Source organism: Macrotis lagotis, chromosome 4 (assembly GCF_037893015.1).
Source record: "Macrotis lagotis isolate mMagLag1 chromosome 4, bilby.v1.9.chrom.fasta, whole genome shotgun sequence".
NCBI classification, from domain to species: domain Eukaryota; kingdom Metazoa; phylum Chordata; class Mammalia; order Peramelemorphia; family Peramelidae; genus Macrotis; species Macrotis lagotis.
This window is the reverse complement of record NC_133661.1, coordinates 83,477,298-83,504,393: the sequence shown is the minus strand read 5'-3', so window position 1 is coordinate 83,504,393 and position 27,096 is coordinate 83,477,298. Positions and strand designations below refer to the sequence as shown.

General features: G+C 38.6%; 1 protein-coding gene across 1 annotated transcript in view; it reads left to right on the top strand.

The window, feature by feature from the left end:
* The first annotated feature begins 9,713 nt into the window (after positions 1-9,713).
* The window catches only part of TNKS2 (tankyrase 2), a 58,116-nt gene continuing 40,733 nt past the window's right edge, over positions 9,714-27,096 (top strand). The window contains exon 1 of the mRNA XM_074233387.1: positions 9,714-9,947. Coding sequence (XP_074089488.1) covers positions 9,743-9,947 — 205 coding nt within the window. The 5' untranslated portion in view covers positions 9,714-9,742. The remainder of the gene's footprint in view (positions 9,948-27,096) is intronic.

Below are 27,096 nucleotides of genomic sequence, written 5' to 3'. Positions count from 1 at the left end.
CCTTCCCCCGTTTAGTAATTTTAAAGTTTGATTAAGAGTACACAACTCACAAATCTATACTGACAGTAGTTTTGGCAGACTTCTAACCTCCACCATTCTGTCCCTATCTCTTATGGCATGTCCATTAATTCTTTTTCTTCCTATGACTCTGGAGGAGCCATACAACATTAATAAAACCCTTAATTCAATTTCCATGTATCTTCAGATTAGTACAAAAGATTAGCACATTATAGAATTACCCAATTTGAAGAAACAATAAACATTTACCTAGCAATTGCCTTAACACATAGCTTTCTATACCTTTTTTCTTACATTAATTTATGTCACCTTTCAAAGTTCCCAAAATCCCAAAATTAATCCTTTTACTTATACAACATCAAATCTGCTCAAACCTTCTGTCTATAAGCTTTAACCAACTTCCATACTTAACAAATGGTTTAAAAACTGTCTCTGTGCCTTAATTCTCTTCCCAGTTCTTTTTTTAATTCTTTTTGACTTTAGTTCATACTGTTCTGAACTAGATCCCCATACTTATTTAAAACTTTATTTTACAACTATAAAAACCACATAAATGATTCCATTTTTCACAATATATTTTCCATTCAAAGGTTTTAATATTTAACACTTCTTGATTTTAACTGGTATAACTTTTAAAAAGGCAAACAGCTACTTAAAAAATCTTGAAGCCTAATTGAAATATCCCCTGTTCCCCTCTTCAGGTGGAATAAACCACATAACTTCTCTCATAAGGAGGCAGGTCCAAAATCTTTCCTGGCATCGTGGAAACAATATAAAGACTAACATATTACCTTGGGGGGGGAGGGAAGCAAGATTAGGGGGGAAAAATTGTAAAATTCAAAATAAATAAATAAATAAATTTAAAATCTTTCCTAGGGACTCTTCTATTCTTAGGTCCCCACTTGTTCTAATTAGCTCTGCAATAACATTACCAGAATCTATACTAATAAACTTCTGAAGCTATAATGTTACCATATCAGTCTGGTAAAATATTAAAACTATTTAGTTTCCCTTTTTCTGGCATTTCTTTGTAACCAAATTATATACTTTAGAACTGACCTGATTCTATTGTCTTTCTGGAATTTACTTCCCCAAAATTTTCTCAAATTAAAATAGCATTTCTTTCTATGATTTCTTTATTTAATATATTTGGTACTATTTACTGTCTCTTTCCTATTTCTTTAACTTCAGATAAGGTCCCTTTAAACACATTTTACTAAGACTTCATGAAGTAATTCTCTATTATTAATTAGTCCTTTTTCTTAATAATTTTCCTTCTTGCTCCTATCTCCCTCCCAAGGTCAAGAGATAACAAACCAAAAAAAAAAAAAGAAAGAAAGAAAGAAAAAACAGGCAAGCACCTCAGAGAAAAGAAGCAGAGGGGGCGGCTAGGTTGCACAGTGGATAGAGCACCGGCCCTGGAGTCAGGAGTACCTGAGTCCAAATCTAGCCTCAGACACTTAATAATTTCCTAGCTGTGACCTTGGTCAAGCCACTTAACCCCACTACCTAGCAAAAACCTTAAAAAAAAAAAGGAAGGAAGGAAAGAAGCAGGGAGGGGGGAGGAGGGGAGGAGGGGAGGAGGGGGAGAAAGCATTCTGGCAACACAGAATCACAGTGAAGAGTGGAAGAAAAAAGTCAACAGCATGTTATCATTTTCTGTACTTTTTTCTTTTTACTTTGGATTTCCTCCCCATTGTTAAGTCTAGACCCTAGAGCTCTCAGCCAGCACTTCTGGATCCTTCTTCCTGTCTTGTCCTACAGCCTCTAAGCACTTGGACTTCTTTGGAATCTCTCCCTGTGAATTGTATTAATTGCTTGGGAGTATTTCCACTCCTGCCCTTTTTTCTGCACCAAACTCAGTCTGCAGGTTTGAGCTGCTTGGGTGCAGCAAGGGTGGGATCACCCAGGGCTACACTTACACTTGTGTACATAAACTTACTGACCCGTGGTGCCATCCCTGGGTCTTCTCCTGTGGTGGCCTGTCTCCCTTGTGGTGCTGCCTCCAGAGGTCTTCTGGCTTTCAATTTTGCTCAGACTAAGTCTCTCTTCAGGATTCTTCCTTTGATCCTCAATGGATCTACCTGGGCACTAAATCACAAGCTGCTGACAATATCCAGCATGGCACCTGCTTGTATCTGTGTCTGAGAGAGTCTTAAGGAGGAAGGTTAATTCCTGGCCAATGTACCAAACTATGTGTGATAAAAATACACTAAACAAAATCTTCCCAGACTGGTCTGAGCAAAAGAAATTTTTTATTTGCTTTTCTCCAGAGAAGGACACACTCCCAGTATCACAAAGGTAGTGAAGATCAAGGAGCTGCCCTGAATTGATACATTCATACAAGATTGCATTACCATAATCTTGCTTGAGTGTCACCTTGGGGCAGTTGCTTGATCTTCACTACCTTTGTGAGACTTGGATTGTGCTGTTTTATTGAGAAAAGTCAAAATAAACTTTCTTTTTCTGATCAGAGGAGTCTCTATATTTTTAAGTGGGTTTTTATCCCACACATTCACATTTAGAGCTGCCCTGAATTGACACAGTCTTACAAGATTATATGGCCTAATGCAATCCCCTTCTCCTCTCTATCCTCTCTCTCTGCCAACTCATTGGTTAGTCTTCAGAGCTACATTCTACTTGCAAAAATGTACCCCAGCAACAAAAAAGAATAAAAGGCTTTCATAAAATATTACTTCACCATACAGATGGTGAGAATAACCTTCAGGATTATAACTATCTTAATGAAATAATGTAACTTGTCTTGGAACACAAGGTCTTGGAACAATTACTATCCTCTCAGTTCCTTATCAAGAAAGCAGGTGACATTACAAGTCTCATTTGTGAGTGGAATATTCCCTCTTAAGAGTTAATATTCCTAGTGAAGTCCTCTCAGGATTAAAAATCATTAAAAAAAAAAAGACAGACTATTACTCTTAGGCTATTCTTAGAAGAAACAGGGAGAGTAGTCTTTGCATTCTCAGTCAGACATCCTCCTCATTCTGTTAGGGAGAGAAACGGTGGACGATTTCCAGAAAGACCTTGCATTCCCAGCTAGACACCCTCCTGATTCTGATAGGGAGGGAAATATTGGAATACTTCCAGAGAAAAGACCCTGCATTCTTAGGTAGCCACCTAGATAGACTGGGAGAACAGTAGACTGCCTTCTCTTGTTTGATGATAAGTACTAAGAAACCCTTGCATACCCAGACATTAATTCCTTTAGATAGACCACAAAAGGTCATTAGAAATCTTCTTCTGATATCCTCACCATCTGGATGATGAGGTAATATTCTATGAAAATATTTTATAATTCTCTTTGTTACTGGGTAGATTTTTCATGTAAAGATTGCAACTCTGAAAACTTTAACCAATCAGGTTGGAAGAGAAGGGGCTAGGGAGGCAGGTAATCACACTAGGCCATATAATCTTGCTTGACTGTCTCCTCTGGACAGCTCCTTGATCTTCACTACCTTTTTGAGACTTGGAGTGTGCCCTTTTCTTCAGAAAAGTCAAAATAAACTTTCTTTTTTTTTTGCTCAGAGGAGTCTATATTTTTTTAAGTGGATTTTTATCCCACACATTTGGAATGCAAGGTCTTTCTTCTAAGAATAATGATTTGGTTTTCTTAATATATCTTAACCCTGAGAGGACTTCACTAGAAATTTTAACCCTAAGGAGGTTTTATTGGGAATATTGCACTCAAAAACAAATCACACAAAATCAGGCCTTAATCAACTGACATAGTCAATAATACTATAAATTTCTTTTTAAGAGCATGTAATGGTTCCTTTTATAATAATAGTCCTAGTGGGGGCTATTTCCAAACACAGAATTCCTTGCCCTAGTGGGCCAGTTAGGTGCTGTAGTGATTAAAGCAGAGGCCCTGGAGTCAGGATGATCTGAGTTAAAAGCCATTATCAGACACTTAATAATTACCTAATTGTATGGCCTTGGGCAAGTCACTTAAACCCATTGTCTTAAATAAATAAAAAAAAAATTTTTAAATAAAGAAATTCCCTGGGGCAGCTAGGTTGCACAGTGGATAGAGCACCCGCCCTGGAGTAAAGAGTACCAGAGGCCTCTGACACTTAATAATTGCCTAGCTGTGTGGCCTTGGGCAAGCCACTTCACTCCTTTTGCTTTGCAAAAACAAAAAAAAAAATTCCTTGCCCTGAAGGACCTTGCATTTTTTTTTTATGTTTTTGCAAGGCAAATGGAGTGAAGTGGCTTGCCCAAGGCCACACAGCTAGGTAATTATCAAGTGTCTGAGATCAGATTTGAACCCAAGTACTCCTGACTCCGAGGCTTTTATCCACTACGCCACCTAGCCACCCCTAGGAGTTTGCATTCTAATGAGGGAAGACCTAGAAATAGAGAGATGGCGGGAAAGGGCACACTCTTGATGGCATATCAGTATGTCAAGGAGCAGACCAATAAGTAATGTGAGGGACTGAACACTGAAGACTGAGAGTCTGAGCAGGTCACTACTCTCAGTAGTCATTTTTTAAAATATTAGCAGATAAATTCTTAAATTATACATAATTGTAGATTATTTTGTCTTTCATATTCTTTTCTACTCTTCTACTAATTCTCAAATGTCCTTATGTTTTTTAAACATTAGGTGGGAGCAATTTCTTATCTACTACTACTCAAATACAAAGAGTTGGGAAAAGAAACTAAGAAGAATATGAGTTTTTGCTGAATATCAAGGGTTCTTTCCCCTCTTCAACAAATATATTTTCATATGCATATTTAAATAAACATATAAAGCTATATGTTTATATATTTGCTGTTTTATAAAAATGTATATTGTATTATAAGAAATCTCATATTGGTGTAGAAGAAAATGACTAGTTGAGTACAAGAGTGTGATTGAATTACAGTAATGAGTAAAGTGACAGGATATCCATCTTCAAGTATTTTTAGAGATTATCTCATGGAGGAGGGATTAGATTTGTTTTGTTTGGCCCCAGAGGGAAGAACTGGGAGCAACAGGTGGAAGTTGCAAAGGGGTATATTTAGACTTCATACAAGGAAAATCTTACAATCAGAACTATCTAAGAGTGGAACGGACTGCCTCAGGAGGCAATAAGTTCCCCACTGTTAGAGGTGGGGCAACTTGCCAATTATGTTGTAGAAGAGTTTCCTATGTGGCTTCATGCTGAAATACATGGACTCTGAGATCTCTCCCAAAAGCTGGCATTCTATAAAATAATTCATAAAACTAAAACAAAGTAAAAATTTACAGAAGATAAAAACTTTTATAGATGTTGTGTTTTTATATTACAAACATTTTCAGATCACTCCCGCTTCATGAGAGGTCTCAAAATAAACAGCAAAATTAATAACATGGTAAACTTGCCTGAAAGTATATATACAATGTTTCAAAATCTGTGGGACTTTCCATCTTTCTATTGCTACATATATAAATATATCTATATCTATATATCCACATACATATATATAATAAATCTTTTCTTTCCCACTCCTACTTGATTAAAAAATGCCCAATTAAGCAAAATAAATTCCCTAAATGGCTTTATATAAGATATATATGCCTCATTCTGCACCCTAAAACCATCACCTTTCTGAAATAATGTACTGGTGAATTTGCCTGCCTCAAATTTCATACATCCTTCATTTAGCCACCAAAGTGATTTTTCTAAGGTTCAAATCTGCCTATATATATATATATATATATATATGTATATACATATATATATATATATATATATATACACATATAAATTACTTCCCTTCTCAGTGAATTCTATCAGGTACTCATCATTTCTAGGATCAAATATAAAATCTTCTGTTTGGCACTCAAAGTCCTTTATAACCTATTTCTGTCTTCTTACAACTACTCCCCAACACATATGATCCAGTGATACTGGTCTCCTGGCTGTTCCTTAAGCAAGATACTACATCTCTAATCTCCAGTCATCTTCTCCAGTTTTTCCCCATGCCTGGACTACTCTTCCAACTAAAATCTCATCTTCTCACAGGCATCCTTCCACAGTCTCTTAATTCTAGTTCCTTTCCTCTCTTATTTACTATATTTTTTTAATTTTTATTTAAGGCAAAGGGGGGGGGCAGCTAGGTGGCTCAGTGGATAAGAGCACCAGCCTTGGAGTCAGGAGTCCTTGAGTCCAAATCCGACCTCAGACACTTAATAATTACTTGGCTATGTGGCCTTGGGCAAGCCACTTAACCCCATTGCCTCACAAAAAACCTAAAAACATATTTAAAAAAAAGGCAAAGAGGTTAAGTGACTTGAGGTCACACAGCTAGGCAATTATTAAATGTCTGAGGCCTTATTTGAATTTAGTTTCTCTTTTCTCCAAGACCTGTGATCTATCCACTGCACCACCTAGCTCCCACCTAACTGCCCCCTCTTTTTTACTATTTATCTTAAGGGGTTTTTTTTTGCAAACTTTTCCTTGCTGTTTCCTCCATTAAACAGAAAGATCTGAGTGTTAGGGATTGTCTTTTGCCACTTACTGTAGCCTTAGCACTTAGAACATATGGATACTAGGAATCATGGGCATAGGGAACATTTTAATTGGAAACAAATTTTGTAAAAAAGATGCAAAAGATGTTTGCATTGTTAAACTTTTGTAATCCTAGGGGCAGCTAGGTAGCCCAGTGGATAGGGTACCGGTCCAGGAGTCAGGAGGACTTGAGTTCAAATTTGACCCCAGACACTTAATAATTGCCTAGTTGAGTGTCCTTGGACAAATCACTTAACCCCAATGCCTTAAATATATAAAATGTCTTAAAAAATTGTAATCCTACTAATCCTTATAACCTTCTGCTAAAACACTTCACCTTGAACTTCAGTCTGACCTTGGTCATGTTCTCATTAGTAAAGTCAAATCAGATTACACAAACGTGATGAAAATCTTCTTAAAACCATCCTGACCAGAATCAAACTTTCCAATGTAGGACTCCCCACCACCACCACTCCCCAAAGGCGATTTCATCAGGACTTGTCACTCCCATGGGCCCTGAAGGGGCATTTAAGGAGACTGGCCAGTACTAGCTCTCTCTCTTCTACTCTTCAGAGTTCTGGTGCAAATTAATCTAGCAGCTAGCCTGCCTAGTTAATCTGCATTATTACTAAAATCCACATGGCCTTTAATTTTTCTTAACTTTATCACTCTGTGTTGTAACTACTTCTTAATTTTTTTTTTTACATTTGCAATCCTGGGTCAATTTGTGACTCATCACAGGAAACACTGAGCCCCCTGCAACAATATTAGATTCCTAAAAATGTTTGTTGACTGTAATGAATAACATGTTTCATTTTCAGGTCTTTGGATTCATGATTATTGTTTTGATCATAGTTCTTTCAGTTTTCAAAGTATTCTGTTTCTACAGTGATGATAATTATATATAATTTATTCTGGTTCTGCTCATTTCATTCTTTCAAGTCATCAAAATATTATTTTTATAATATGTATTTTCAATTGTTTACTTCTTTTTGTCAGTTCATATAAATCATATAAATAACAATCTCTAAAGTTCTAGCAAACTAAATTTTTTCACCAACCTCAAAATGCCTGATATCTAAGTCAACTGCCCCCCCCATACTACTCTCATTGCTCCACACATATTCAGGTATCAAAAATGTCAAAGAACTTAGAAGTCATTTAGTCCAAATTAAATCTGAACAAAAATTCTCTCTACAATATATTGGACAGGTGTTTGTTCAGCCTTGGCTTGAAGATCTCAGCTTGAATTTTCTGTACTTTCTATATAAACATTTTTTGAAAAAAAAAATGTGTCTAGGGCAATATGTTAATTTTATCAGTTAACAATCAATCAAAACATATTTATTAAGTGCTTATGTCCCAAGCTCTGGAAATACAAAAATAAAAATGAAGCAGCCCCAGTATGAATGGGATAGCTATCATTACCTTATACATTCCTTGTGGATGCTGTAGGATTCCTGTAGCCTCAGAGTGGCCTAGAGCATTTAGTCAGTTAGAGGCTTGAGGTCAGTTCTTTATCCACTGCCAAAATGAATTTGACAACAAAAATACCAATAGTCAGCATGTACTTTATTAAAAAAAATTATATTGTATTACATGCTAATGCATCTTGATTTAAAAGCTGGAGTTCAGAATTTATACTGTTTTCTCCTCAAGATCAGAGTGGAGGAGGAGGAGGAGGAGGAGGCAGTTCCTAGGACAAATAACATTGTGTGCACTTCTCCACCCACTCAACCTTTTTTAGAATTGAAATTTGCTAACAACTCAGCCTTGAAGGAAAAAACTAAGAAAGTCACAAAAAAAAGCAAGTAGTTTGAGAAGGTGATTTAGGAAAGGAACTTTTATCAACCAGCAGCAGGCCTTAGTTAATAAGATTGCATTATGGGTATAGGCTAGAGGGTTCCTGTAGTGTCTGAGTGGTCTAGAGTACTTAGAGACCTCAGTAGGCTTGAATTACCTCATCTCCAAAATGAGAGTGTAGATTGGATGTCTTCCAAGGGCCCTTACAATTCCAAATCTTATAATAATGACTCTCAAAAGCCACCCCCCCAGCAAACTGGGGAAACATTTTTGGGGTTTTTTTCCTTTTCTTATTACATCACATTTACACAAGATTTAAACTTTGCCAAGTACTTTATTATATCTTGTTTTGCTTTTAGGTTTTTGCAAAGCAAACGGGGTTAAGTGGCTTGCCCAAGGCCACACAGCTAGTGTCTGAGGCCGGATTTGAACCCGGGTCGGTGCTTTATCCACTACGCCACCTAGCCGCCCCCACTTGATTATATCTTAAAACGTTCACAACCCCAGTGAGTTGGGCACTGTTATCCCGGTTTTATAAAAAAAAAAAAAAGATTAAGGAGATAGCGGCGAGGTTTGTCTCAAGTGAGATCTGAAGTACACCTCCCTCACTGTAGCCTCCACATTTTTTCTAAAAAAAAAAAAATTAGAATGAGTCAATAAACATTTGTTAAGTAAAGACTAACAGACTGCCTTTTGGGGGGGGTGGGGGAGGGAAGCGAGATTAGGAGGAAAAGTGTCAAATTCCAAAGAAAAAGATTTTTAAAAGTAAACATTTGTTACGTGTTTACTCTGGGTAGAGCGAGGGAGACAAAGACGCTCGCCCGGAAAAGGTGAGCAAACCCCCGGGACTGCGGGCTTTTCGGGTGGGAGCCGGCAGTGCGCAGACCCAGGGCCGGCAGCGGCTGTTGGGGGCCGCGGCGGGAGGGGGCAGCCCGGGCGCTCGCCCCCCGCCCGCGGACGCGGACGTTTACGCGGAGACTTTCGCGGTCCCAGGGGCCCCCGGGGCGCGGGAATCCGGCCAGGCCGACGGGACTCGAGGGGGCCGGAAGCGGGCCAACAACCGCCGGGGGGGGGGGGGGGGGCGGAGAAGCCCTAAATGAAGCTGGGCTCGGGGAGCATGCGCGGAAGTTAGCGGCCAACACGGCAGCTCCGGTCCGGCTCCCAGGCCCCGCCCCACGCGCCGGCGCCTTCTGCGCAGGCGCGCCGGACCCCGTCCCGTGAGCCTCCCGGCCTGCCTGAGCCGGCCCGAGGGGCCTTCGCAGCCACCGTCGCGGCGCCGCCGAGGGGAGGCGTCGGGCGCGAGGCCGAGCCGGGCACCGCCGTGGGGGAGGGGGGCATGGCCCTGCGCCAGGGCCGGTGACGGCGGGGCGGAGCGGAGCGGAGCAGCCCGGGCCTCTGGGCCTCGCCCTCCTCCTGCCGCCGCGATCATGTCCGGCCGCCGCTGCGCCGGCGGGGGTGGCCCCGGCGCGGGCGCGGCCTCGGCGGGGGAGGCCGTGGAGCCCGCGGCCCGGGAGCTGTTCGAGGCGTGTCGGAACGGGGACGTGGAGCGCGTCAAGAAGCTGGTGACCCCCGAGAAGGTGAACAGCCGCGACACGGCCGGCCGGAAGTCCACCCCCCTCCACTTCGCCGCAGGTAACGCGCGCCCCCTCCCCCCGGCCGGGCCGGGCTCCCCGGGGAGGGGCGGGGGAGGGGCGGCTGGTTGGCTTGTGCCCCCCCCCCCGGGCTCGGCACCTGGATTTCCTGCCCGGATGCGGGACTCTCACCTGGGGGCAGGGCAGAGAGGCGCCCGCTCCCCCTCCCCTCCCCCCACGCCCTCCCCGAAACTTCAGCCCTTAAATCTGGGTTAAGGCCCCGAAGGCCTTGGGGTCCGGGCGAGTGTTGATGTAAGCGAGAGGAAGGAAGTCGCCGTGGAAGCTCCCCAATCACCTATCAATCACCCACTTATAGAGCCGGGAGAAAGCAGGGTGACGAGACTCCGAGGGGCGAGGGGCGAGCGCAGCAGCCCCGGCCTTGTCTCTGTCCGGCGGAGAGGCAGCCCAGGGCCTAGCGTGATCACTGGACGGGACCAGAGGCCCTGATGCATCTACTCGAGGGTTTTGTTTGGAACCAGCCCTACCTAAACTTCCCGCTAGGATGGGGGTCCCCTCTCTGCTAAGAAATAAGGAAACCTGACATTTGTGTACAACTTTGCAATTTGCAGAGTTCACGTACGTTGTTTAATTAAAAGTTTATATTAGTTAAGGAAAAAGCAACAATGTAAATAAACAAAACCAAGATTACTCTCATCCGCACCTTTTTAAAAAGTCCTTCCAGTAAAACATGGGGGAGAAAGGGTGCTATGGGAATGATAGGGAGAGGCAGTAGAAAAATCTAGGTGTAGACTTGCTGACCCTATTTTATACGATTTTGTTAATGGATACTATATTTGGCATGCCCAGAATGTAGGAACCATCTCTTAGGTATTGTAGGTTAGAGCAAAACCACTGTTTTCTGTTACTAGATTTAATCATTTTAAATTAAGCTTATTTAAATTCCACTCAGTCTGTGAGAAAGGAAAGTATTTAGTAGAAAGAAAGTCTTTGAGTGAAAATATATAATCTAGCTGTCTGTAGTTCCGGATGGTTTCTCCTCCCCCACATTTGTCCAAAGACCTCATATACCCTCAACAATCTCTCTTAAACTTGCCTCACCTTTAGCCTCCAGAGTAAGTCTGTAACCTCTATTTTATAAACTATGTAACGTTGGTACAGTGATATTTTGTATATAGTTGTGTTGGTATCTTAACACAGATAGTTCTCTGTAACTAACATACATATATATGTATACACATGTATGTTTATAAACATACATGTATATATTGTTTTTGCTTGTATTCAATTAAGATGGATAACAAGATAGTTCTAACACATGACTTATTTGTTCTTTCTATGGCAGAACATTCGGGGCTGATATTGCCTTGATCAGCCACAGTTGGACACACTGTAACTTGTCACCAACATAGTGGTTGTGTTTTGGTCTTCTTTAGTGGAGGGCAAGAATCAGCCAACCAAGAAGATTGAAGGATTTTGAATCACTTGCTTATCCATAAGGAAGGGATTAGCTTTACATAGAAAAACTAACTCTACATTTTTCTTTATGAGTTAACATTTATGAAGTGTCTGTCATGTGCCTAGCACTGTACCTTAGCAGTGGATAAATTAAGAAAGACAAAGTAATTCTTGTCCTCAAGTAGCTTACATTTTTTAGGAGACATCAATGCACTCTAAGTAAACACCAGGTAATTTGTGGGAGAAGCAATAGTATCTGGGGCATCAAGAAATACTTCTTATAGGAGGAGGAAATTGAACTGACCTTCCAAAGCAGTGGAAGTTGAGCACACAGATTTAATTTTGACCTATTTATCTGTAGTGTTTATCATAGTATTCAGTAAGTACTTAATAAATACCTTTTGATTGATTGTGTCCTCTGTGGCAAGCAGCAAATAAGCCAATTTGGCTAAGCTTGGAGTGTGTAAAGAAGAAACTGTATTAAGTTTAGAAAGATAGGCAGGTGGAGAGGAGAGAGACAGGGTTGTGTATTTGTGATGTGGGTAGGGAGGGGAGGAGAGGAGTCTTTAAATGCTAAACAGAAAAGGTAATAGGTACCGGAACTTTTTTTTTTTTGCCTGAGGGATCTGCTTCTAAACCACTTGTCCTTTGAATAATACTGTTTGTTATCATTGTGGAGAATGGAATAGAGGGAGAGGGATTTCAGTAGGAATTATCAGAAGTCCATTGTACTACTCCCAAAAGAGTGATAAGATGATGTGGTGACTGAGAGAACAAAGATAAAGGAAGTACTCTAAATTCTGTTTGTGGAGTGAGAGAGTTCAGGGTTGAGGACTCCAAAATTGTGAATTTGGATGTGTAGAAGGGATTGTAATCCCACTTAATAGAAATAGGGAAGTTCTGAGGAAAGGTGAGGTAGGAGAGAAAGTTGGGGATAAAGTTCTGTTTTATACATTTGGAGCTATGACCCCAGTTGGTGGTATAGGTTTGGCATTCAGGAGAGAGGCTATAGCTGGATGTGAAGACTCATCACATTGAGATGGTAATTAAACCAAAGGAAACTGATGTGATCACTGAAAGAGAGAATGTAGAGTGAGAGAACTTCATTTTCCTTATATTCCTAACCAAATAATTACATGAAGAAATGTCATGGGTTTCCCCCCTTCCCCAAATAGTAGTGGTCAGAAGAGGGCCACAGACAGCAAAAAAAAAAAAAAAGAAACATGATGAGTAGTATATAAGGCTAGAAAAATGTTTAGAAAAATTCTAGTTTCAAAAACTGAGAAGAAATATCAACTAATTTTTTACAAAATTTAACTTTTTGTCTAAGTTTTCACTTTTATTTTTTGTGTTTTTTTTTGTTTTAGTTTTTGCAAGGCTATGGGGTTAAGTGACTTGCCCAAGGCCACACAGCTAGGTAATTATTAAGTGTCTGAGGCCAAATTTGAACTCGGGTCCTCCTGACTCCAGGGTCAGTGATCTATCCACTACACCACCTAGCTGCCTCTGTCTCTCTGTCTCTCTGTCTCTCTGTCTCTCTCTCTCTCTCTCTCTCTCTCTCTCTCTCTCTCTCTCTCTCTTTGGTAATAAACAGGAAACTTTTCCAAGTCTTAATTTTCACTATAGAACTATGTCACATGCTCTCAGGGACATATGTTGAGTCCTTAGGAAAAATACTGTAATGGAATTGAATTTTCTAGTTAAGTGTCATGTTCTCATTTTGTGCATGTATTATTTTTCTTTGTTTATTCCTAAATATTATTTTCCCTAGAATACTTGCCAAGGATCAGCTCAATTTGAACTCTTTATCTTTCCTAACAATCTCCTGAGAGATGAGATAAAAATGAGATATTTGTGAAATATTTTGCAAGCCCAAAAGCATTAAATAAGTGCTAACTATTATTATTTTAAGTGGGGGAGTTCTGCAAAATTTGCCAGTATATCCAAAAAGTTTGGTGTAATTGGTATTCACCCCATTCACCCTGAAAAAACTCCACTTTTAAATATTGGTATATATGAGACCTTTCTTTTTTTCTTGATTTTCTAGGGGATTATGGCTAGCAGTACAATCTTTAGGTCAGAGGGTCTTTGAGACATTTCATTTCCTCTCTCTTGGTTCCCAGGAGGATGGAATGGGGGGGGGGGGGGGGGGGGGGGGGGGGTTAAGTAGGAATTATCAGAAGTCTATTGTACTACTCCCAGTAAGAGTCATAAGGTGATCCTGGTGACAGAGAGAACAAGGATAAGGGGGACAGATTTCAAGTTTGAGAAACCAAGTTAATAGTATTCTTGGAGGAGCATGCCACAAATCCTCTCTTAGTTAAGTGGCTTGCCCAAGGCCACACAGCTAGGTAATTATTAAGTGTCTGAGGTCAGATTTGAACCCAGGTACTCCTGACTCCAGGGCTGGTGCTCTATCCACTACACCACCTAGCCACCCCCTTCCATTTCTGTATTTTTCTATATAAACATACATATATATATATATAAACATACATATATATATATATATATATATATATATATGTTTTAAAGTTGTTTGTTGAGTTATTTTGTGTTTTCAATTTATATCTTCAGGCAACTACCATTTTTATTCATTACTAAATTTGTTTCCCTTTGAATTCTTCAGGGGTTTTCCTCACTCTTGGGCTTATTGTTTCCCTTGTAGAATGCATTTGCACCGAGCCCTTTGAACCCTGTCATTCCAAGTGATTCCACTTTTTCTCCATCACAAACTCTAGGAGGTAGTGTTCATTTCTCTTTGAGGTTCAGATAAAAACATTTATTAAGCCAGAAACTGTGCTAAGTGCTGGGGATTAAAAGAAAGGTAAAGACAATCCTTGCTGTCAAGGAATTCACAGTCTAATGGGAGAAACTATGCAAACAACTGTGTAGAAAGAAGCTATTTAAAAGACAAATTGTAAATAAGCTACCAAGGAAAGGCCCTGGTATTAAGGGGGAATTGGGAAAGATTTCTTGCAGATGGTTGGAGCCTTTTGGAAGCTGAAATTGTCATTTAGGCCAAGTCTAGAAGTTATTAAGTGCTCTGCTCTGTGTGGAGATACTGCTCCAGCAGATGACTGAATATTTGAAATACCACATCATTATTTTATGCCTCTTGATCAGGCTTGTGATATTCCCTGAATTGTTTCTTCTTTTCTGCCCAGAGCAACTGTAGTATGTTCCAGTGATCACATATATAGTCTACACTTATGTTACTCTTTTCATTGACCTTAAACCAAGTTGCTGTCCTCCATGTTCTATTCTAAATTGTCTTACCCCTGAGTATTCCTTTTTAACATATTATGCTACCCTACTTTTACTTAACCTTTTTCTTCTGAGTAAGCTATATGCATTCATATGTGTATATTCCAGGCAGACAGTTTATCCTACCAAGCCTCAGTGATAGCAGTATAGTCAAATTTGCCTCCTATGTTCAACTTATTTTGTAAAGTTAGGGTATTTATGTATAGACATTTGAGGCCCTGGGTTTTACCAGAAACTTCCTTGTGTTTTATTTTCTGGGAATATATGGGTGTCTCGGTTATTAGTCTTTATTCATTATAGCTACCCTGTATATGTAGCTTGACATATGTAGTATATTAGGCAGATTTTAATGTTAAACTATTTCTATTAAATTTGCAAGGTCCTCAGAAAGTACATTTTAACAGCATTTGTTAGTTGTGCTCTGTTCTTGGTCAGGAGTCTGACATCTCTGTATTTTGAACCTTGGTCTAGAAATCAAAATCCTTTTCTTAGATACTATATTCTTTAATTCTTTTTTTCCCTCTATCAAATAGAATAAGGAGGATTAGTCTTATCTTTGAATGTTCAGAATAGTTCCAAACCTGAAATTAAAAAGAAAAGAAAAATAGAGAACCTTTTTGGAAATTTCTAAAGAACTGAAAAAGCTCCACACAACTGATATACTTTGGTTTGGTTTGGTTTTTTTTTTTTTACTCTTTTTTGTGTCTTTAGCAAATTGGACACAACTACCGGTTGATTGATTAAAAAGAAAGGGAAGGACCCCAATTCAAGTTCCAGTCTTTTCAGGTAACCCAAAAGTAAACTGAGACAGAAGAGAGAAGAATTATGAACAGGAGGAAAAAGAAAACTGAACAAAAGAGCATTTTGTATGTCCTTACTGTGTGTAAAGAGCCAATAAGACAAAAAAGCAAAACAGTCTATATTCTAATAGAGGAAGACAGCACATCAGGTCAGGTGGAAAGATTCTTTTTTATTTTAATTTTTTAATTAATATTTTTATTTATTTTCCTAACATGCAGCAGTAGTATTCACCAATCATTTTTTTTGCAAGGTTTTGAGTTACATTTCTTCCCTCCCCACTACCCAAGAGAAAGCAATCTGATATATCTCTACATGTTTTGCCACATTCATTGATAAAACAGTATCTTTTTCTGAGTTGAACAGTTTGAAAGCATCAAGGACTTTGGTGGTGAGAACTTTCTGAGTCTTCAGTAGTTGTGGCTGGGTGGGGGTGAAGAGTGGAACTTGTGTACTTGGACACCTGCAGGTCACATCTCCACAACGGTGATTGCCTTGCTTAGTGGCAGTGAGCCAGTTTGTGGGGGAAGTGAGGTTATTTTTCTAGCTCTTGGGTATGGTGTTAGGGTCTTGTCCACAGTATCTCAGGGAACGTGATGGCAGTAGTTTGATTCATTTGGCATATGATGTTCCCATTTATTACTCAGGAAATTTTGCTGTTCTTTCTATAAATCAGACTATAATGGACTACAACTCAATACTCTTAGGATGATGTTGACTTGGAATGAGGAATTCCTCAGAGATTTTGTTGCTCTTTATAAAAGAAGAAAATGGAGGGTTTTCTGACCTATCTTAACTTTGATGCCTCAGTTGCTCTGCAGAGCGCCATCTTCCACTTGAATGATTCACTACCTGTTTAAATGCCACCTCATCCTTCAAGAGAGAAGTAGCAGTGGTAGAACTGTGAAGATGACAAACAGAAACGGACAAGGAAAGGTGAAATGAGTGATAGGGACAGAACACCATAAGAAATAAACACTGAATCAACTTTCTGAACTTAAGGACAGGTGCCTTTTTTACTCTGCCCAGAGAACAGACAGGAAATTTAGGGGAGATCTCCAATCTACATTCCCACTTTTTATACTATTCCTCTTTTTGTACTGAATGATCCAATATGGCCTTCTGCATAAAAAGCACTCCATTTACCATCTTCATTCTTAGCGCTGATTATTTCCCATATCTGGAATGCACTTCCCCCCACCTTAATTTCTTAGAATCCCTAGTTTCCTTTAACACTTAGCTCGTGTCAGCTTCTACATGAGGCCTTTCCTGAGCTTTCCAATTCTTAGTATCCCTTGTTTCACCTTTTATCTATTCTTAAATAAGCATGTACGTATTTCTCTCAATAGAATATAAGCTCCTAGAGGGCAGAAACTGTTTCACTTGTCATTTTATTTCCCCCAGTCTGGCTATGAATAAATGCTTGTTGACTGATACTTCAAAAACTCTTTTAGGGCTTCCTTTTATACTCACTATTAGTCCACAAGGCAAACAAAGATACCATGTGAGCAAATACTCAGCGTCCCTATATAAATGGTCTTAAAATGAAATACTGCTGAATCTCTTCCAAAGATAGGATCTGAGCAAGCTAGCTATCAAATAAATCACCAAACTACCTTATCTTTACTTCATATTTCTGTGGATCTTATTCTTTTTGATTTTTCCTAATTAACAAAGAAATCACAAAACTGCCACATTAGAAATCTAGACTTGGACTTCCTGCTGGGTCCTCCTCACTGATTTTTATTTCTAGATTATCAGAACCCTAGAGAACTTTGAGCTACAGTCTCAGGATAGATTCTGTATTTCAAGATCACAAGGCCATAGCCTTCCTAACTTGATTCCCAAAGGGCTATCAGTTCTTCCATTTCTAATCTCTAAATTAATCTTACCCACATTTGTAAGCCATCAGAAAAATATATATTCCCAGTAGTAGTAATTATTTCTAATGTGGTATGATGGTCTCTATATAAATCTGTTCTATTTTCTATCAGTCTATTGATTATGCTTTTTCTGCATTCTCTGTTATTTTGTGTAGTAACCACACATCTGAGTTGTTACACCCTTGTGACTCTAGCCTAGATGGTGTCATTTCTTTTATAATCATATTTGGGGTGGGAGGAACCTCAGAATACCTCCAGCTAGACCCCCTTGTTTTCTTGGGGGGAAGTTAAGTTCTGCTTTGCCCAAATCACAAGGGGAGGGGGAGTAACAGGACCCCAGTCTGACCCCCAAATCTAGCACTCTTTCTATTACACTACTTGACTTCACTGATTTTGCTTTTTACTTCTAAATTTTTACCCATACTATCCTGATACACCTTTTGGGTGAATTCTCAGCCATTATTTTGTCAATGTGTACTTATACCTTGACCATTGTAGCTCTCAAAGCTTCCCTCTGTCATGATTCAATGCTCAGGAAGGTAGAAGAAATCTAGACTTCTTGAAATACTTTATTAATCCACACATCTTCAGCCAACAGTATAAATATAACTAAAATTTTCTCAGAAATAGTTTCATATTCTATCTTTTGCTCTCCCTAGTCTACTCATAGGTATTATTAGTCTTTCATTTTTTCCTACTCAAATATCATTGATAGATTGTCCCACCTGTTATTGTTTATCCTAATTAAAACATTATTGACATAGTCTTGCCTCATATCTTATCCAAATTTTGTGAAATAGACTCATCCTGATTAGTACAAACTAGTCCTTACTAAGTTTAATGTTTCTGTAGCCTCATAGAGGACTCTAGACCCTTTCTTCCAATGTCTAGGGAATCCAATTTAATCTCTGCCTCAAGTACTGCTCCTGTATTTGAAACTATAAGCCATTGATAACAGTGTTTACAAAAATAATCTGGCTAGACAAGTCTAAAGATCAAACTTGAAGTTTTTTCTGCTTTGGTTTGAGGAATAGGATGTCTGGGTCTATGCTAAAGAGAGGTTAGAACTGGAGGAAGATCTGAATTCACTACACCATGCTTATTCTCAAAATCAGAGTTGTCAAGGTCATTTTCTAAGTAGTATAGGAATTCTTTCTTGGACTTGAACTAGCTATTACCAAATATATACATACTTCAGCTCCTGTTTTCTGTCACTTGTGAGTTTTTCTTTAATCCCTTAGCTCCCATAACATATGGGTTTCCATAACTCCCAAGGTTGGAGTTTTGATAAAGAGAGAAGGCCTTGAAGCAGCAGTCATTTTGGGGGGGGAAATTATTCTGACTACCCATAGATGTGTTTCAGATGTTCTTGGGAATGTCATCTTGAACTCAACAAGCTCTTACAGAAGACCTATCATATACTAGGTGGTTAGCTAGATGACACAGTGGTTAAGCACTGTGTAACCTTGGGCTAGTCACTTAACCTGATTGCCTTGCATCCAGGACCATCTCCAGTCATCCTGATTCATATCTGGCCACTGGACTCAGATGACTCTGGAAGAGAAAGTGAGGCTGTTAACTTAGCACAGCATCCCTCTCAAATCTGATGTTGTGCTCTTCTTTCAAAATGAGGGACAAACATTAGCATTATCATATACAAGGTACTGAAGATGCAGAATTTTTAAATAATGGTCTTATGTCCGAAGGGTCCAAAATCTGAATATGTTATCTTTTATCCTACATCTACCTCTCTTCCAAGGTAACATTTCTATTGAGGATTCCCCCATCCTTCCAGTAACTCATGTTCTCAGCTTCAGTGTTATCCTTGACTCCATACTGTCATTCTACACTGTTACCTACTCATTTGCCATATAATATCATTTTTACTGCCACAATATTTCTCATTTTTGTCTCCTTTTCTCTACTTACATGACCACCTTGGTAGTTCAGACCCTCTATACCTCTTGCCTGGACTACTGCAATAGCTTCAAATCTCCTCTTCTATCATTCCTCCAAAGAACTTCAACAATGGTTTTACTAGAGCACAAATCTTGATATCCTTGTTAAACAAACTCTAGGACTTTATCATTATTTCTAGAATCGAATATAAACTCCTATTTTTGGCCTTCACAACTTGACCCTAGCTCACATTTCCAGTTCTATTACACATTACTCCCTCTCCCACACTCTTGAGATCAACCTTATTCTTCCTCACACACAGCACTGTCTCTTGTCTGTGCATTTTCACTGGCTGTTAACTGCTCTTGGAATTCACTCATTGCCTTGGCAAAGAATCCCTGGTTGCCTTCAAGATTCAGGTCTAACAGTCATTTACTCCCTGCCAAAACTAGACTATAATATACTCAAAGACAGGAACTGTTTAATTTTTGTCTGTGTATCTACTATACAAGACACTTAGTATGCTCTTGATAAATGTTTCTTATCAGAGTAGCATCATGTCTCCTATTTACCCTTTGAGTTAGTAATAGTTACTTCCATGCTGTACTGATCTTTGACCTTTGATCTCAGTTAACTAATTTCATATCCATACTGGGAAACTTAAAAAAACAAATGAAAAGGGAAGAAAAACTCTGAACTAATGGTAAACCTAGGCTACATACAGATCCTTTCCTCCATATAAGCTTTCAAAAGCATATATTCATTGTTTTAACTCTATCAGTCAACAGATAAAGAATTCAGCCAATCAAAGTCAACATTGCTTAAAATGCCAGTTAATCCTTCTGCAGTTCAGGACTTAACCATTATTCACTACATTTTTTCTTCATCTCTACTTTTTGGAATCCATCAAGTCAGAGTTCAGATGCCATATCTACCACCAATACTTTCTTGACCCACTTGTTAATCCTCTTCTCTACTCAAAATTGTTTTGCATTATTTTGTATCAACTTAGAATTATTTATATATAAGATGTGTGATCTACCTCTCAGCCCCAAGGTAATGTTTATTGAATTGTAACACTTAATATTGTGTTTTTCTATTAACTAGATAGTAAATACTCTACTCTATTGGGTCCCATACTATATGTGAAATCTAAATGTTTCCAAATTTGCATCTTTAATAAAGTTCGTTAATGATGACAAAAACTGATGCAGTTTTTCTTGTAGGTGTTTGTTTTAGACTTGTGATTTTCTTTTACTTTTGAAAGATTTTATTTAGAGTTTTATAATTTTCCCCTAATCTTGCTTCCCTCCCCCCACCTCACCCAGAAGGTAGTCTGTTAATCTTTACATTGTTTTCATGGTATACATTGATCTGGATTGAATAGTGATGAAAGAGAAATCATATCCTTAAGGGGGAAAAAATGAAGTATAAGAGATAGCAAAATTACATAATAAGATAATGGGGGTTTTTTTTAATTTTGGGCTTTGTTTAAACTCCACAGTTCTTCTCTGGATACAGATGGTATTCTCCATTTCAGATACCCCAAAATTGTGCCTGATTGTTGCACTGATAGAATGAGCAAGACCATTAAGGTTGATCATCACCCCCAGGTTGCTGTTACAGGATGTACAATTCATTTTTGAACAATTCTAAGTCAAATCTAGGCAAGTGATGAGAAGGCCCAGATGTAATGTGTGACCCAGCAAGATTTGGTAAACCGTAAAGAAAATTAAAATGAGAGAATGTCAGGTATGATAGATTAACAACTGGAATGATTGGAAGGTAATATCAGCAGGAATAAGGAAGTTCAGTATGGAGGAGATTAAATAGATGTCTCTCCTGAGTTACAGTCAAACTGCCTTTCTGTATATTTTATACACATCCAAAAGAGAATTCTTCGTCTTCTACTAACTCCCTCCCAACCTTTTGACCTTTCTTTATTACTATTTAGAACACTTCCATTATCTAAGGTTACAGTTTTAGTGTCATCCTGGTTTTTCATTCTTGATCCCTTATGCCCTATCTTTATCAGATCTTGACATTTATATCTCTCTATATGACCCCTTCTATGCAGCCACCTTCTGTACAGCCACCACCCTAGAACAGTCCCTTATACCTGGAATGTTATAATAGCCTTCTGGTCATTCTGTACCAAGCCTTTCCCCCCCATTCCATCCTCTATCTGTCAAAGTGATTTTTCTAAAGCACAGGTCTGTATCAAAAAAAAAAAATGAAGCAACCCCAGTAGATTCTAGTGGCCCTCTGTCATCTTCAAGATCAAATTTAAAGTCCTCTATTTGACCATTCAATCTTTATCAGCTGACCTTTCCCTTCTTTTCCAGGATTCTTATATTTTATTCCTCTCCACATACTCTGACCTACATTGCCCCACTTCCTGTTCTTCATTGGAGATTCCTGTCTGTGTCTTGACAATGGCTAGCTGTCCCTCCTACCCAACTGTCCTTCCTCACCTCAACCTCTGTTTTCTTGGCTCTTTCAAGACTCAGGTCAAATGCTGCATTTGTACAGTCCTTTTCTTTAAGAGTAACTAACATCTGTTCTACCAGAGCCATCAACTAAGTGGCAGCCCTGGACCTCTATTGAGAACTCCCTCCAGCCTGACAGCTTCTCTTTCAAGTTCCATCAGACTGCTGTTCTTTAGCCCACATTTTTCCATCTTGTCCACAACAGCAGAATTGTTTTCCTATGCATTTCTGAAATGCAGGCATAATGTGCAAAAGTAATTGGGAACTGGACATGGTTTTGAGTTGGAGACTTCCTGGCAGATCATCTCATTGATCTCATCTGACGCTGGTGCATCCACAGCAGTGTGTCTGTGGCCTCTCCCAGTGAGAACAAGGGATGTCTTGTTCCTTTCCTTATATTCCTAATGCTTGGCCCAGTGCCTGGCACATAGTAGGAGCTTAAGTAAATGCTTATTGACTGATTGACTGACTGTTAGATTGTATGGAGTTTGTATGGAGTTATTTTGTTATTTTTGTTATTTATTATTGTATTGAGTTATTTATATATTTTCTCCATCCTTAGAATGTGAATTCCTTAAGAATAGGAACTATTTTTTCCTCTTTGTGTCCTTTAAGGTTTGGAAGAGTGCTTTACAATTATTATCACATTTTATCCTGTCAATAAACCTGGGAGATAGGTACTAGTAATTATCTCCATTTTACAGACTAAGGCAAACTGAAGTTAAATGACTTTCCCTAGGGTCACTCAGGTACTAGTGACCAAGGCCAAATTTGAATTCAAGTCTGCCTAACTCCAAGTCTTTCACTCTATATTCACTGCTCTCTAGCTGCTTAGTAAATGTTTGTTGACTGAAAGGTATTAAATTCCAATTCTGTTCTGGGCATTTTGATAGGAGACAAAGATGAACACTAAATAGTCCTTATTCTCATATTGCATTGTAGTTTTTTCTCCTTATGGAGAGAATTTAAGGTATTGGATTAGATAATATCAGAGTTACAGCATGGTATAATGCAGAGTGGTGAATTTGGATTTGGAAGAACTGAATTTTAGCTCTAGCTAGAGAAGACCTCTAACTCTGCCATGGTCAAATCATTTAACCTCTTTAAGTATCATTTTTCCTCATATCGAAAATGAAAATAAGAGGCAATCTATGTTTAATATTTTTCAAACCGTAAAGCACTACAAACTGTCATCTATTCTTTTCATTAAAGGGAGAAAATGTAAAGAGAGGGAAAAGAAGATATATAAAATGATCTATGATCTATTTTCCTCCAGTGTCTGTAATCAGCATTAATATTGACAATTTTATTTTTGTTTTGTTTTGTAAGGCAGTGAGGTTAAATGATTTGCCCAAGGTCACACATCTAGATTATTATTAAGCGTCTGAGGCTGGATTTGAACTAAGCTTCTCCTGACTTCAGGGCTGGTGCTCCATTCACTGGGTCACCTAACTGCCCCCTAATATTGACAATTTTAAATAAATATAAGCAGTTTTCAATAAATATAAGCAATTTTCCCTGGTAACATACATTGTACCCATTATAGAACCTTCACACATTAAAAGACTTGTAGGATCTTATAGCAGGTGATAGAAACTATTTTCTAGTGAGGATATGTTAAAAATAATATCCTGTTTCTAAAAGTGGAAATTAATTTATTTTAAAAGTGAGAGAGTAGACTGTTTCTCTTGATCCCTAAAGACAAATAGGAGCATTGAATAGAATTTGTAAAAAAAAAAAAAAAAAGACAAAACTAAATTTGATAATAAGGAAAAACTCCCAAAGAATTAAAGCAGTTCAAAAATGAAATAGACTGTTTCTGTAAGGAGAATTCATTTATCAGATATAAAGCAGATGTATTCAGGGTATGGATTGTACTAGATGTACTTGGAGATACAGTTGTCCTCCTAATTTGACCTAAGGTTGAAGCTTCTGATATTGATTAGCTGAACAAAGGATCTTTTAACTAAGTGAACCAAGTGTGGGGCCTCCCCCCCCCAAGGTTCTTAGAGCTAGAGAAAGTTGAAATTAGTCACCCATACATAAACTGAATGTTATGGATGGTTTACTCTAGATGTGGTAGCATGATAACCACAGAGACTTAAAAGGACATTATCTAATTTATGATGAAAGATGCAAAAGTAAATTTTTAATGTTTTTATTCTGAACCTTAAACACCAGAAAGTTTCTATATTCATAATAAAAAAAGTAGGGTCTTAATACAACCATTAAGTTCTCATTTCATACCATTTACTATGCGTGTATAAAGTTTTGCATATTACTTCCGAATTGCTTATCTGTGTTTCCAACTGAATTTCCATGTTTTTGTTTTTTAAAAGTTTTAAGTGGTCTTACATTTAAAATCACTACTTCTAACTCTTCCCTTTTTCTTCATTCTTCCCCTCTCCTCCCAATGAAAAAGGAGAGACAGAGACTCCCCTAGCTATTTAACATAGTAAAGTAAAACATTCAAAACAGTGGTCCTATTCAAACTGTATTACTTATATCCTCTCAGAAAGTAGATAATATGCTTCATCATAGATTCTCTATATTGATCAGAGTTCTTTTAGTGTTTCTCTGTACAATGTTGCTATCTGTATTTAAATTGTTCTAATTCTGCTCACTTCACTCAGTTCATACTACCTAAGAGTCTTTACACTTAGTCTAATTTCTTAACAATGCAATAATATTCTATTGTGTTCACATGCCACAATTTGTTAAACCATTTCCTGGTTGTCTAAGAGGCAATCTAAGGCATTCAGATTGTAGTTTGTTCTGCTCACCCCCCCTTTTAGTCCATTCGGGAACAGCAATTTTCCTTCCTTCATCCCTTATTTTCCTGTTAAGTTTGATGCATTTCTATAAACACTTTTTTTATATCTATTCGACCTTCACTTTCCTATTTCAAATAAGTAAAATTAATCTGATGCCCACTCCATCCTCCATGTTTGTATACACTTCTCACTATACTCTAATCAAAAGGAAAAATAGCAAATCACACACACACACAAACACACATCTCCTTCCTCCTTGTTTTGCCTTGCCCTGTTTTTTCTTTTCACTCTTTAAATCCTCAGAACAGAACTAATCCCACCTTCAAGAATACTAGTTTTTCATTAGCTCCTTCAATACCCTTGTTCTCTCCTTTTTAGAATGTTAGCACTGCATCATTATATAATTCCTTCTGGTTGCTTAAATTTATCTTCAGACTCTTGTTTGCATTTCAAACTTCCTACATTCCTTTGGTATTTTAATCAGAAATGCTTAAGTCTCAGATTACACTAGAAATCAGTTTTTCTCCCTGTAAGAATAAACTGAGTTTTCTGTTTAAATCACTCTTATTTCTAAAACTTTTTATCTTTTGCCTTTTCAAATATTGTATACCCAGATCTCATTTTTAATAGCTTTCAGATTTTGTGTGATTTTAACTAGTCCCTTGGTACTTGAACTGCTTTTTTCTAGACACTTGGGTTTTGTTTTATTGTGTTTTTCTTTCTTTTACCCAGAGGACTGAATTTTGATATTTCGGGATTTTTTTGTTTTGTTTTGTTTCACCCAGGAAGTGATTAATGAATTCTCTCTATTTTCATTTTTGTCTTCTTCTGATAAATCTGAGCAGTTTTCATTTTGTTTTCTTGAAATAGTAATCCACTTCCCCATTAGCTGTTAATATTCTTATTTGTTTGTTTGTTTGTGGCTAAACTCCTGAGAATGCCATCTACAATAAGTGCTTCCTCTTTTTTTTGTTACTCTGTCTTTCTCCAGACTTGTCTCTCTACCTCATCAGTCAACTAAAACTCTCTCCAAGTTGCTAATCTCTTAATCACCAAATCTAGTGGCCTTTTTTCAATCCTCTTCATTCTTGACCCTCTTTTACCATTGATGTCATTGAACATCTTCCTTGATACTTTCTTGTCTTTAGATTTTCATAATACATCTCTCTCCTGGATCTCTTTCTTCCCAACGTGGCCCTTCTCTATCTCCTTTGCACAATCTTCATCAAGTCAAATCCATTAACTGTGGGTCTCTTACTGGGCTCTGTCCTGGACTGTCTTCTCCCTTGTGCAATATTTCTTGTTGATCTCATTAGTTCCCGTGGAATCCATTATCTCTAGACTCAGAATCCTTAAATCTGCTTGTTAAGTCCTAACCTGTATTGCTGTCCAGGCTAATGCCTCTAACTGCCTTTTGAACATCTTAAATGTCTCAAACTGATTCTCTTTACCCAAAATCCTTCACCTCTTCCTAACTCCATATTATTGAGAACACTACCTTCCTCCCAGTCCCTCAAGATCAAAACCAAAACCCAGGTGTCATCCTTGACTCCCTTTGTTCTCTTATATGTTACAGTCACTCTATTGCCAAAACCTGCCACCTTTACCTTCATAATGTCCAGCATATGTTGCCTTCATCATCTTGGGCCTGAATTGTACAGGAGCAGAGCAAGGCTCTCCACTCTGTCCTTCCCTCAGCTGCCAGTGATCTCCTTAAAGCTTGATCTGGTCAACTCAGCTTACCACCTCTCACCTCCACCTCTCCAGTCAATTATACTTGGCAGTATCATGACACAGTCTCTGCTGTTTTTTTCCTGTCATAAGACAGTTTACCTTTTGACTGTAGGGATGTCCATCGGCCTGGCCCCTTTTCTGGAGGGCTCTTTTTCCTCCTCCATGCTTCCTCATGAAGCCCCCCTTCTGCAGGAAACCTCCCCTGATCCCTCCCTGGTAGCACCTTCTGGCTATCACTTTATCTCCAGGCATCAGGTTTGTGCATAGTTGTTTGCATTCTCTCCCCCTCCCTCCCCCTCCCCCTCCCTCTCCCTCCCCCTCCCCCTCCCCCCTCCCCCCTCCCTCCCTCCTATTAGACTGAGCTCCTTGAGGGCAGAGACTGGTTTTCAGAGGGGAGGGGGGGGTAGTTTTGTTTTTTAAACTTACATGCTTAGTATAGTGCCAACACAGTAGATAGTTAACAAATATTTATTGATTGACTTTCTGTTCTCATGTACTTACTCCTTCCATTTTTTTTTCAGTCTACTTGAGGTTGTTACTATCCCTTAGGGAATATCTGGATTTGTAACAATTTTTTATGCCTTTTTTAAAATTTATTCATCTCTTCAGCTTCAATTCCTTATTTGAGGTTTTGTGAAAGGGCCAAATTCACCCCTTGCAGAGTTTTTGGATGGAGTGGTCAGCCAGGGGTTTCTGAACTGAAACTTCCTGGAGTAAGGTCTTCCTTTGTCTTTGAACTCCAAAGTGCTATAGTGCTATATCTTTAGGGCCTTCTCTGACAACATAGGACAGTGTTGAGAACCTGTACTGTGCTCTAAGCAAATTCTTTTTTTATTCTGTTTTTTTTTTCAGGGCAGCTTTCTGCTCTCTCTGCCCATGTAGATGGAGGG